The 12,745-nt window shown below is 44.1% G+C and overlaps 2 protein-coding genes across 2 annotated transcripts; one reads left to right on the forward strand and one right to left on the reverse strand.

Moving 5' to 3' along the window:
• Nucleotides 1-722: 722 nt before the first annotated feature.
• LOC123429670 (B3 domain-containing protein Os06g0194400-like) lies at nucleotides 723-3,268 on the forward strand. Its single transcript, XM_045113681.1, has 6 exons — nucleotides 723-942; nucleotides 1,033-1,145; nucleotides 1,385-1,538; nucleotides 1,627-1,833; nucleotides 2,141-2,222; nucleotides 2,920-3,268. Exons 1-5 carry the CDS (start codon nucleotides 814-816, stop codon nucleotides 2,195-2,197), a joined length of 660 nt encoding a protein of 219 aa, XP_044969616.1. The 5' UTR covers nucleotides 723-813; the 3' UTR covers nucleotides 2,198-2,222; nucleotides 2,920-3,268.
• A 1,009-nt stretch (nucleotides 3,269-4,277) lies between these two features.
• Nucleotides 4,278-10,192, reverse strand: LOC123425216 (putative MYST-like histone acetyltransferase 1). The gene is made up of 9 exons (XM_045108887.1): nucleotides 9,811-10,192; nucleotides 9,315-9,403; nucleotides 9,093-9,152; nucleotides 8,638-8,850; nucleotides 7,221-7,289; nucleotides 6,336-6,497; nucleotides 6,026-6,119; nucleotides 5,762-5,904; nucleotides 4,278-4,777 (listed from the first exon to the last, which is right to left on the reverse strand). The coding sequence occupies exons 1-9, from the start codon at nucleotides 10,091-10,093 to the stop codon at nucleotides 4,574-4,576; spliced, it is 1,317 nt and encodes a 438-aa protein (XP_044964822.1). The 5' UTR covers nucleotides 10,094-10,192; the 3' UTR covers nucleotides 4,278-4,573.
• Between the last annotated feature and the right edge of the window lie 2,553 nt (nucleotides 10,193-12,745).

The following is a 12,745-nucleotide window of genomic DNA, read 5'->3' on the forward strand; positions in this document are numbered from 1 at the left end:
TTGTATCCTAGGCCTCTCATATATAGTGGGGTAGACACACGATGTAACCTATGCCAACATAATAGCACAGGTACGCGGGGGAGCCGACGGCGTGTACCGGCGGCCGGGGTGCGGTACTGTGACGATGTCACGGGGAGGAGCGCCCATAGTCATGCCCTGAGGATGTAGCCATATCGATGAACCTCATTAACAAAAATCTCGGTGTCGTGCCTGTGTGATTGTTTGGTCCTCGGTAGATCGGCGGAGAGCTTCGGATTTATTCTAACAAGTGACGGATGGTGGGTAACGGTAATCTTAAGTGATTAATCTCCTAGATCGTTCCATGGTGGAGCGTGTTTTGGGTTATCGGCATTTCGGCTCTTCCTGCATGAACCTTGTAAATGTATGAATGCTCTTTATCTTAATACATTGGCACGCAATGCTCATATAAAAATTTAGGTATCTGATTTATTTTATTTTTGAGAAATTTTAGGGGTATCTGATTTATTTTATTTTTGACAAATTTCAGGGGTATGTGATGCATGAGCTGACTAGAGAACGTGGGGCTTCCGCCCAGGTCGAATACTCGACAAGCATCCGAGAGCCCAGCCCAGCCAACCCAATAATTTGTACTCCAATTATTGGGATGTGAGAGAGAACCCACCCAAGCGGCCGATAACGGCTGCTACAATTCCGCGGCATAAATATCACAACGACCTCCTCGTCCTCCTTTGTTTCAAAATTTGAACTGCGCCGCCCCCCCAAACCGCCCCGTTTCCCCACCCCACCTCGCTGCCGGCCCCAACGTCTCTCGGCAGCCGGAGACCCAACTCGATGGCTCAACCCAACTCGTACGAGGAGCAGCGCAGGAGGCAGGTGCAGGAGAACAAGCGGAAGCTGGACGAGCTGCGGCTGCACCGCCTCTCCGCCGCCGTCCACGAGGCCGCCGTCAAGCCCATGCCGGTCAGTTCTTCGATCCCACGCCTCCTTCCTCACAAAAGAGGTGATTCGCTGTCCGGTTCCTTACCCCGTCTGATTTTCTTGGTGCCGCAGACCAAGGAGCTGAAGCTGCGGTGTATTCGCGCGCCGCCGGCCCCGACCCGGCGGTCCGGCCGCGTCGCCAGTCTCCCCGACCAACCTGATTACCGCGAGAGGAAAGCCCCGAGGTACACCCATGTCTCACCCAAACTCTTCTTTCCATCGAAATCTGTGATGCGTAGGAATAGGGATACTTAGGCCTTGTTCGGAGAACCTCCACTCCACAACTCCACTCCGGGAGCAGGTGGAGTTTGGTTCAAAGTGACGGAGCGGCTGTTGCACGGGCTGGTGAGACTCCGAACACCTCCTTATACTAGTCTTAAGTCTTGCTTAACTTTCCCCCCACCGGGGCATATGTTTGTACAAGGGGATTACCACAACCACCTGATCGTGTGTACGCCACCGACGAAGCTAGAGACTACGCCTTCTCCAAGGCCGAAGAGCTCAAGAACCTGCTCTCCTCCGACCACCCCTCCTTCATCAGGCCAGTCACCCATCTGTATGCCACGGGTAGCTGGCTGGTAAAGCAACAACACCACAATTGAAAATGCATTATTATTGCCATCCCATCTGGCTTACTCCATGTTTATTTGGTTGGATATCTTGCAGAAAATCCCAGTGCAATTCAAAAGGAGGTATCTCCCACCGTGTGATGAGATGATCTTTCTAGTGGATGAAGAGGATGGTGAGTTTCAGATGCGTTACAATGCAAAAGGTTGTGGCCTCTGCACCGGGTGGAACTCGTTCGCCATCGGGCAAAAGCTGGCTGATGGTGATTCCTTGGTGTTCCAGCTAGTTCAGAGGACAAAGTTCAAGGTGAGATTCTTTAACTTGTTCTAGAGACATCAGACATGTTTGGAACTCGGGGTATCTCTTAAAACCATATGTGGTTTGAGTTGATAAGTCATTTTTTATGGATTCCAAAATGAGCATTATGATTCTGAAGCCTCTAAAGAATTGCTTAGTGAGTTAGTGGTGTTATCCACATGAATTTCCAACTGTTTAAGTCCAATGTTTTTGTACATGTACCAAAAGGGGTCATTAAGACATAACGATAGGGACGATCCATGTATGTTAATTTACCATGACTAACTATCCAATTTCTATTATGTAAACGATGCAGGTCTACATAATTAGAGCAAGTTCCTACTACGAAAATGAGCACTGTCGACGTCTTTAGCCTCAACTTATTGCGACCACAGAAGGTAAGGTGTTCCTATCTTTATCTGCATTGGTTCTCAATAATTAGTGTTAAAAATCTAGTACCTTCTTTTTCTGCTATGTAACCATTTCCTTCTACTATGATGCATCGTGCCCCAAGCCCCCAACCTTAATTATTCTTCTCTCCATTTAAATTTCTAAGATGCTCTTGAACAATTTGCAGTTTCTTATCCAGTAGATTTGAAGAGGAATTTCTGCCTTACCATCCTTTTGTTATCCCTAGATGATCCTTTTTTTTCTGTTGCGCACAATAGTTAAACATCATATTAAAGGTTAAAAAGTCAATTTCCACAAAGAATGAACTATACTCTGCCTATTAATGAATCTTTACTTTCAATCTTTTTTCCACTTCTCTGTAGCCGTGTTAACTTGTTCGATATTCCATAATAATACAACACCTTATCTTTATCCATAAAAATAAACAATATCAAAATCCAAACATATCTAAAGAATAATTGAAACTAAGGTGATAGTAGATATCTCCATATACTGCTCCTGTTGATGTCACTTCTCTACACTACTTTGCTATGATTTGGGTCTCCTGTTTGAGTGAAAGTTACAAAGAATTTCTTATTGGAACAGCTAGCACTTGATTTCTTGATCACTACCAGTAAGTATTGTTGGGTGATTGAGAGCAACATGGCATTCGTGTAGTCTGAACTAATAAAGATTGTTTACCAGTGGATCATCAGGTCAAACAAAGGATCCATGGAGTGCAACATGATGTTTGAAGAAGTCATCCTGAAAAGGCGCAACAGCAGCTGGCATCATCCTCTAGCAGTCACATTTTACGGAGCCTGATAAAATACCATGTTGAATGCAATGTGCCTGACCTTAATAGATGGCACAGTAAAGTGCAAGACTTGGGTTAAGACCAAACTAGCTGAAATTACCGATTCTTCAGCATTTGCTTGGAGAGTGTTAACTCCACTTGTTTGGTTGCTAATTAGTTTGTTAGTATGCTTAATTGCTGAGCGAGAAATTGATGTCTTATTTCTTGATCAATTTAAGTTACTAGGATTCAAGCTTTCGTCCAGAATTTGTCTGCACACAGAACGCGTAAATGCATTGCTGGTAATAGGCTAATCGCTGCTAGTTTCTCGAATTCGAATTCGATCAGCTGGAGCATGCAGGGGGCAAGAAGGTGCTTCCATTTTGGGAAGAAAAAACTGGGAACGAAATATCTTGTCATACGCACGATTTAGATACGAGCATGCAAGTGATACTCGCTGAAAAGCTACGAATAATAAGTGTTTATGATGCATCAGACCGCTTGCAATCTACTACTGCAACTTTGTGCAGCTAACCCAAATCTATGTTGAGAAAACGAAAATCTCGTCCCTCCTTCAAGGCAAAGTCATGGAGGACCTTCCAACTTGGAAAGGCAGCAGCTCCAAAGTTGAGATTAAAACGATCGCCAGAAAAATTCTTTATCACTTTCTGTATTCATGCTTCTGATCAGCAAACTCTCTCAGGACAGGAGGCACGACAGAGAATGTTTACGAGCCCACATGATCGTCTTCCCTTGAGTCAAGATGCTCAACAGAGATGACCATCCAGCGCCTACCGGAGTACTCCCTCTAAAGAAATATAAAAGCATTAGATAACTATTTTAGCGGTCTAAACACTCTTATAGATCACTACTTTAGCGATGTTTTTTTACGGAGGGAGTACTTGTCTACTTCTTCTGTTATTACTCACTGCTACTATTATTCATCAACAGAAAAGGACTTCATATCCATATGCAGGATAACAAGCATGTACTCCCTCTGCAAACTTTTACTATAAAGCTAGTGATCTAAAACATCTTATAAAAGTTTATAGAGGTGGTAATAGACAACTCACCTATGGGCTAGTGCCAAATAGTAGTAATATTTAGGTACAACTGAGAAGTGAAAACATGTAATAATAGACCAGAGGCGCCCACCTCTTGTAGTACTCCCTCTGTATCTAAATATTTGTATAAATATTTGTAGTTGGGGAGAACTAGTCTAGTTCAACCCAACTACAAATAAACGGAAGTAGTATGTAAAAAGTGGTTGACAGGTGTGCATGTGCTGCTTGCTTCTCCATCCAACCATACGAGCAGCAAGACCACAAATACAGTACAGGAAATAGTTATTAACCGGAAAGCTTGGCAAAGAGTGCAGAGAGACACAACAATTTGATGTTACACAAGGCTACTACAGTCACAGTTCGGGAGAAAAGAGACTACTACAGCACGTCACGGTACGAGGGACGGGGACGGCAAGGAGTTCCTACTGAAATATACAAGACTCGATTGGTCAGCTTATCTAATTCGACATGGCATGGCCCCATGGCAGATGTGCTTAGCTTAGCCTTGCTCTTTGTACGGTGTCCAGATCAGCTTGCTCACGTCGACGTCCAGGCCCCCCCGCCCCGCGGCCTTGAGGTGGCGGTCGAGGACCTTTGGGTCCGCACAGATGACGTGCTGCCCTTTCCGGTACTGGATCAGGTCCAGGCTCTGCAGTGTGCTCAAGATGTCGTCCGCTTTTATTGCCGTCATGTCGCTCAGCTCCTGCGCAAGTGTGACAGCTTGTTAGCACAAAGTTATGGCTGCACCCAGGAACCATACACGATAGGAAATGACAGTCACAGTAGATATGGACTCAGAAACATCAGGATGCGGCTATAGAAACACTGTTTAACACGTCGGATGGAAAGGCAAGAACAACGTCCAGACTTTTCATACTTTTGTATAATGAAATGGTCTAATTTGCATACATACAAAAGTTGACAGGTAGGCACTGGCTGAAGAGCCAAAACACATGGATCAATGTCCCTCCATGGAAAGGAGAACAAACATTAAGGTTGGGGAATCAAACTACTGGTTCATTCTTTTGTGTACAATCCTTCAACCTCATGCTCAGGAAACAGCTGAACGGAAGTATTTTATTAGTTATATGGCTGCCTATGATACTACAGAGCTTACAGTTACATAATGATTTTTTTTAGTTGACATAATGAATTCTTAGATGCAAAGATGACTACACTCGTACATCAACTTGGAATACCATCATTTGCAAAGATATATAAGTAAACAGATGAAACCTATACCCCAGAGCAAGTAGCCTAAATGGCAACCTGTAAAGTCTCTAGACAGAAAATACAAAACCAAGAGTGCAGGCGAACATCTATGAAGAGGCCAAAGGTTGAGGGAGGGTAGTTCAGGCCGTCAGGGTAGTTTGTTTGGCAGTGTGAAGTTGATATGCATCATTAGAAAAGGATAATTTCATAAAAGTGCAACTCTTTTCATGAGAATATATCCATCATCTCCCAATAAAGCAGCTGGAAACAATGGATATCACTTTGGCCTAGTTTGCTTGTCAGTGAAAATCAAGGAACAATAACAGATCGAATTAAGTAGATCAAATTCTGCATTTGGGTCAATAAAAGGAAAAGGTACTGGCTGTTGCATCACAGTTCGATCAGCTGTTGAAAGGGGTGCAATAAACACTAAACCAACAAAGTAGGATAGAAGGAAATGAAAGAGGGTACTAACCTTAATAGATATGTTGCTCTTATGCTTCTTCAAAATTTCCAGAAGTACTCTAGTCCAATAGCCTCTATAACTGAGCAGACCAAGATCCGAGAGAGGACGCTCCGGTGTTCCCACTTTACCTTCCTTTTTAGAAAGCTCATAAGCTGTCATAAGAAAGAAAATTCAACTATGAACAAAATGCTAAAGTGGAGAAACAGTTGAGTCCATAAGAAATCAAAAGCTAACAATGAGATGACGGATATAGCATAAGAAGTTCAGACTTACAGAAAGCAATCAGGAACTTTCCGTAACCCTTTCTTTGGTATGGAGGGAGAGTGAGAATGCAGGCCAAATTATAAGCTTCCTCAGAGTGTTTCTCCTGCATAGATAAAACCCAATTTAACAAACAAGGGCATCTGCTCTGTAGCATAAAATGATTCATTACTACTAAATGTGAATCCCATTTTGTACACAAAATATGGAAGCAGGTTTACACGATACAATTCACATTCGATCGAACTAGGAAATAATTACAATATTGGTTTAAATTTAGTATCATACGTTCTTAACAACTAAGAATGGGCACGAACTTTACCTTGGAGAAATATCCCACCATATGGCAGCCCCGATCATCACATTCACACAGGATATAGAACAAGAACAAATCCACGTCGTAGTAAAGTGTTTTGTGGTCAAGGAATAGCTTGGCTAGGTAGCAAAGGTTCTGTCCATAAACCTTATTCTTCTTGCCATCAACCTGTCATCGCACAAGTGTTGATATTGTTACTATGTTAGGAAAATTCAACAGGGGTAAATTACAGGCCCTCATTTCAAGAGAAAGGAATCGAGCGGATTCAAGATAATGGATTCAAGATAGTGTACATCCTCTTTCAGATAACAAATTAATGTATAAAACTAACAGTTGAAGAAACATATGCATTAGATGCATTTCTATAGTATTATCCATTTAGAAAACATCTCATTTTGGATATGCCAATAGATTGTACATTTCATATCTGCCATCAGTTAATCTCTATATAAAGCATGAAGATGGAATTTGATGCTTCAACAATTAATGTAAAGATGTTAATGCTTGCATCTCTAGATAATGACACGCTGGCTTTCAGCATAATCTTCTATAGTTCACCAAAAACAACTCATCCACCCATATTCTGCCAGTCTGCTTTCAGAAGAACTAGACAGAAACTGCTGACGGTCCTAGTGCATTTCTTTTATTTTTCTTTACTTGAGACTCATGATTTTTGAATGATGGAAGAACTAGGTTTTATAGCTGCTTCGATAGTGTATTTTTGTAAGCAACTAACTGCGTATATGTAGCTCTCCCAGCCTTTACCAAAGGTACTTCAGAAAGCAGCACTAATACAATTTCAGAATCCCAGTAACAGAATATCAGAATGCAGAGTTTGCAGACCATAAGAGCAAAGATAGCCGGCTAGCAAACGCCATTCAAACTTATTACCTCAAACATCGATAGAGTTCCACATCTGTAGATTTCATCACCCGGGGGATGCTTAAGATCACACTTCTTCTGCAGAAGTAAAGAAAATGGCAAAAGAATCTGGTTAGGGCTTATGGTATTTAAAAGAGAATCAGAACACACTGAAATGGAAAATATGTCCACATGTGCAGCAAACAAAATACAAACAAAAAAAAAACATCAGACCGTCATTGTGGATAACCTCAGCAACTGAATATGTTGCACAAACCAGAAATGTTCATCTGAGTCATAATATGGTACTCCCTCCAGTGTATCCTAGAATGTATGCAGTCAAAATTATTTTATTTTAAATCAGTTTTAAGTTTTAATAAATACTCCCTCTGTAAAGAAATATAAGAGCGTTTAGACAAATAAAATAGTGATCTAAACACTCTTATATTTCTTTACATACTCCCTACATTCCTTTATGTAAGGTGTATTTGTTTTTCATAAAAATTCCACAATGTAAGGTGTATTTCTCCCTTCACATTTATTTTCCGGTTGTGCCCCTCCACCATTCCCTACATAACTTCCATATGAAGTAGTGTGTGATCTCTAATTGGAAGCTAATTACAAAGGAATCTCTCTTCTTGATTGAATGCACTCACAAATCTTTCCTTCCCAACCCACTGATTGATTTTATTCCAGTGCAGTGGGATTTAGCTCCATGTTATTATCTTGTTGGTTATTTAGCTATTGCTAACTACCTAATTTGTTCAGCATATTTTCGTCTAAAATTATCCTAAATTTTGTGCCCTGATCACCGCGCTAAAAAAAATACACCTTACGTAAACGAATGAAAGGAGTACATGATTAGTCTGGTCGTAAGTGTATTATATGACAGTACTTCCAGAAAAATTATAAATGTATATAAGTTGCTTGTCGAAGTTATGTTCTGGAGACCGTGCCAATGTCCAAACAGCACTTGTGACTGAGAGGGGGTGATGACAGTAAAGGTGTGTTTGTATCTTTTAACGTTCATGCCCAACTAACCACGGCTTTCAAGCTACAGCCTATGTGAGCAAAGCTAGACACTGAGAAATGTAAGTGGTAGAGATGGGGGTCTGTGTTCTTACTTAATGTAGTTTCTTGTGGACAAAAGTCAAAGTGCTTAGAGATAAGGAGGACAGAAAGGTGAAAAACTAGGAATCAGATTGGAACCCAGGAAATTTTCAGAAGAAATCCTAAAAGTTTGAGAAGACTCCCATGTCCAAAGGCAAACTGTGTCTACAGGAAAATGGTGGTGTGTACCGGTAGATGTACAATCGCGATACATAGGCCGAGACAAACACAAAAGGAGCCATCAGTACAAGGAAAGACAATTACAAGTAGCAATTTAGCAATGCCTATCTCACAAACATGGAGTTCACAATACAGTAACAAATAATTGCAAGCTCACCATGTGCCTCTGAAGCTGTTCTTTGCGCTTCATGAAGTTCAGGCAAAATTCGCAGAAGAACAGCTTCGCGGAGTCATTGTACTCTGGTGGGAAAGGAGAGAAATACCAAGTGTCTATCTCGTATTTCCCAAGTTCAATCTTCGCTATATTTTTCACCTTTGTGAACTCTTCGTGCTCCCGCAAACTAGCAGCATCAAGCTCCTCGTGACCTTGCTGCAAGGGAAATTGAGATACAAGTTAAATATTAGTTTGAGCCCGTTGATTAGAAAGAAGAAATAATTCCAGTATGAGACAATCAAGGAATATTATTTTGAGTGCATTAAAAACATTTCTCCAAATATGTTCGAAAATCCAATAAAGTGCAAACCAAAGCCTGGGGTACCACTTTCAAAATATAAATCTTCACATAAGAGTTTGACAGGTAAAGGAATAAACTATCCAGTCTTAACAGTTACCTCCACATGTGTTTCATCGATTTTACGTTTCTGGTGCCGCGTCATCTTCAAACTTGTTGCCTGAAAAGATGTGCAAATATTCATATGAGTATTCTTTTCACACAAAGAATATTAGCAAATGTTGCTTCAGAAAAAATATTATCTCGGCTAAGTAGGCAGCAACTTAGCAACGTGGATGTAGAACACTGAGCACCACGACTGAACTGCACTCATTTATCTTACCTTATCATCTACCTTCTCGTCAACATCAGCCTCGACAGTATCAAGATCAAGTTGCTCAAGTTTAACCCACTCATCCAAGCGCCTGTTGACTGCAAATTCAGAACATTTAAACAAAATCAATAAATATGGATAAGCCAATGAACTAAAACAAGCCAGATCACACTTAAGTTAACTCGTTTCTGTACTGGCGCCATTCTACGAGCCCTCAATAGAACACACCACAAATATTAACCTGCTATGAGGTGTTATATTCCCATTTTCAACTTAAAACGCGGTAGAAATGTGTGAGTGTGCTACAAAATTTGACCAGGAGAACGACCACCCCCACCCAACACAAAAGCAAACCTGGAGATGAATTCGTCACCAGACCCCCTCGGATCACACAGCCAATAAACTCAATTAAACATTAAATCCAAGATTCCCCAACCTGAAGCGCCACAAACCTAACCCTAGAAACGAAGCAGCCAGATGGGGCGGGGGCGGGGAGGCTGCTTACACTCGGTGTAATGGACGTAGTACTCGTAGTCGGCGGGGGAGGAGGAGGAGGAGGACTTCCGGCGCTCGATGACCTTGACGGGGTGGGGCTTCTGGTCGCGCCACCGGCACATCACGCGCGTCCCCACCTCCAGCGGCAGATGCGCCGCCCAGGACGCGGACGCGGCCGAGGACCTCAGCCTCCTCTCCACCCCTCCGTTCGCCGGGGCGGTCCCGCCGTTGCACGCCGCGGCGGCCGCGGCGGTGCCGTTCTCCGGCGCGGTGGACAGCTCCATCGAGCCCATCTCGTCGTCGGAGAGGATCGGGAGTGAGGCAGTTCGGGCAGGGGCTGGGCGGTTGGGCCTGGGCCTTCTTGGGTATATCCTCTTTGCTGCTTGGATGGGTCGAATGATTTGGTACTGACAGTGGGACCTACATGTAAGAGTTGCGTATGCCGGTGGTACCGGGTACTGCCATATGTCACCTCTAGCGAAAGCCTCGAGCTCATGCCGCCCGAAGTTCAAAAAGATAACCGCGCCGCCCGTGGGAGTCTACATCTCGCTTCATGCGAGACACAAGAAAGCCTGCAGGAAGCCAGTACTAGGCCGGCCCATTAACCATGTAATTTTCCCACGCTAAGAGCAGCTTCAACGCGCTGATCCATTTCGCTCGTTCGCGATTAGTGAACACGGAGCGGACATGCGCCTCGTCCGCGTTTTCCTTCCGTAGCCCGCTAGTCGACGTCAGAGTCTTTCCTTCTTATCCCCTCCCCTCCCCCTCACCTGTCGCCCACAAGCACACAAACCCTAGGCCGGTGACCCCATTTTCCCCCGGCCACCCTAGCTCTCCAGCAGAAAATCCATTGGAGTGGTGCCTCCTTCGTCCCGTGCTGGAGGCCTATTGATGGATCTGCGGCGGCAGTGGGATTTGGTGAAATTTTGCACATCCTGCCGACGAAATTTGTTGAATCAGGTCGCCGATGTACCGCGCTTGCCATGAACTGGCCGGGTGCAGGTCCACCAGGTCCGGGCAATCCCTCGGTGCCACATGCAGGCGCTCAGTCCGTCTCTAGCCGCTCGAGTCTGACCCATCGCAGGTTCGCTGGCAAGGCGACGTACAGTGCGACGACTGCTCGTTGCAGGTTGTCTGACGCGTTTCTCGGACGCCGGAACATCCCGGTTGGGTGTTCATGAAGTGTAAAAATGATGGGGTACGATTTTCTTTCGGTCATTTGCTCTTTGCTTGATGCAATTTTGGCAGCTTATATTTGCTTAATATTGCGTGTAGGATGGATGTAATTTTTGATACTGGGAAGAAGAATACATCGATCTATTGATCTCATGAAATTTGATAGATCTTTGTGCACTTTTATCTAGAATTGAAGGTATAAAAGAAACTAAAAAAGAGACCAAAGGAGAAGCAACATCTAATTCTTTAGCATTGAAGAAGAAAGACATTGTGCTCAAGAATCCACATATCAACAACAAAGTCATAAAGAAGATCTTAGTCTTCCAACTAGTAGGAGCAGTTAAGGAAGTTGGACATCTTTTAAAATGTCTAATTGTGGTTCTTCTTTTCTTTGATATTATATTCCTAGGGAAGAAATGATAAAAATTTATGTTGCACTTGATATAAAAATAATGTTCAAATCCGATTCGAAATGGATGTTAGCCGGCCAAGCGGACGAAAAATGGGTCAGCGTGTTGGGTTCTCGGCCAACCCAAATCTTAAACTGGGTGGACGTTGAGCGGGTGGCCAATGCAAATGGACAAAAGCGTCGTACTTTTGGGACCCAAACGGACGGCAATTTTGTCGTGTTCGTGCGTCCATATCCACTTTTTCATTTGGGTTTGCACATGCATTCAACGGGGACAGATGCATTTTTTGATATGTTCGCCCGACATTCGGTCGAACACCTGGTGGCGAGCTCCCGCACCGCCGCCGCGCAGCTCCGACGAGCTCGCCTCTGCCCGCATGCGTCGAGCTCGCCTTCGTTCGCCGCGCTCATGAGCTTGTCGCGTGCGTCCCCGTCACGTCCCTGCCATGTCCACGCGCTCGCCTCCGCCCTGCCCCGCAACTTCCCGCGTTAACTCGCCGCAGCTCCGAGCCTGCCCCGCGTCGCCTTGCCTCGCGCAGCTCTGAGCCTACGCTGCATCGCCTCGCCTCGCCTCGCCGCATCTCCCAGCTCGCCTCGCCGCAGCTCCGAGCGTGAGATGTCATCCCGACTGGAGCAGAGATGCTGCAGCAGCCGCAACGCGCGGTGGGCAGCTTGGCCGGCGGCGGCTAGCGACACCAGCACGCACATAGGACAGGCAGCTCCATCGCTCGCCTCACCTCGCCGCACCGCTGTGGCCGCACCCGCTCGCCCCGTAGGCGGTGGGCCAGCGAATAAAAACAGGGAGGAAGGTGGGAGTGTGGGTGACAAATGGGCCATGCCCGGACACACACAGACAAGGCAGGTGCAGAATACGTCCGCTTTGTGTCCGCGCGTGACTCAAATGTGATCCAAATTTGATACTAAAATGAATACAGACGGACACAAATTGGACACAAAATGGGAATGGATCTTTGCATTGGGCAATCATTTTTGTTCGTGCGGACCCAAGCGAACATGAGCGGATGAAATGGGTCTCCTTGTTGGAGTTGCTTTAACATTCTGCATGTATCTTTCTTATTTTCTTTATTTTTTATATTAAAAATTATTAAAACATTAGTAATTATTTGTAATAATGAATATCTTGTATTATAACACAAAAAGGGAGTTTTTTATTTTTAAGTGTTCATCGCACATCTTACATTCTTAAGAAGTTGTTCTCAATTCTTTCAACATGCAAAGTGTCCATCTCAACATCCTACTAAGCAATGTGTTCACAATTTTTTTGCACATGCAAGGCTTCCACATCACCCACTGCCATGTCATTATCTCACATCAATGATTTCTCCTAAGAAAAAATGGA

Source organism: Hordeum vulgare, chromosome 2H (genome assembly GCF_904849725.1).
Source record: "Hordeum vulgare subsp. vulgare chromosome 2H, MorexV3_pseudomolecules_assembly, whole genome shotgun sequence".
Classification (NCBI taxonomy): Eukaryota; Viridiplantae; Streptophyta; class Magnoliopsida; order Poales; family Poaceae; genus Hordeum; species Hordeum vulgare.

What these genes read in the sequence shown, in the direction of transcription:
- LOC123429670 (XM_045113681.1), top strand. Translation starts at nt 814, where the DNA reads ATGGCTCAACCCAACTCGTACGAGGAGCAGCGCAGGAGGCAGGTGCAG. An exon ending in ATGCCACGGGTAGCTGGCTG is followed by an intron (nt 1,539 to 1,626) that starts GTAAAGCAACAA and finishes GATATCTTGCAG; the next exon opens with AAAATCCCAGTGCAATTCAA. An exon ending in TTCAGAGGACAAAGTTCAAG is followed by an intron (nt 1,834 to 2,140) that starts GTGAGATTCTTT and finishes TAAACGATGCAG; the next exon opens with GTCTACATAATTAGAGCAAG.
- LOC123425216 (XM_045108887.1), bottom strand. Translation starts at nt 10,093, where the DNA reads ATGGGCTCGATGGAGCTGTCCACCGCGCCGGAGAACGGCACCGCCGCG. An exon ending in ACGAGAAGGTAGATGATAAG is followed by an intron (nt 9,153 to 9,314) that starts GTAAGATAAATG and finishes ACATCTTTTCAG; the next exon opens with GCAACAAGTTTGAAGATGAC. An exon ending in AACAGCTTCAGAGGCACATG is followed by an intron (nt 7,290 to 8,637) that starts GTGAGCTTGCAA and finishes TTACTTCTGCAG; the next exon opens with AAGAAGTGTGATCTTAAGCA.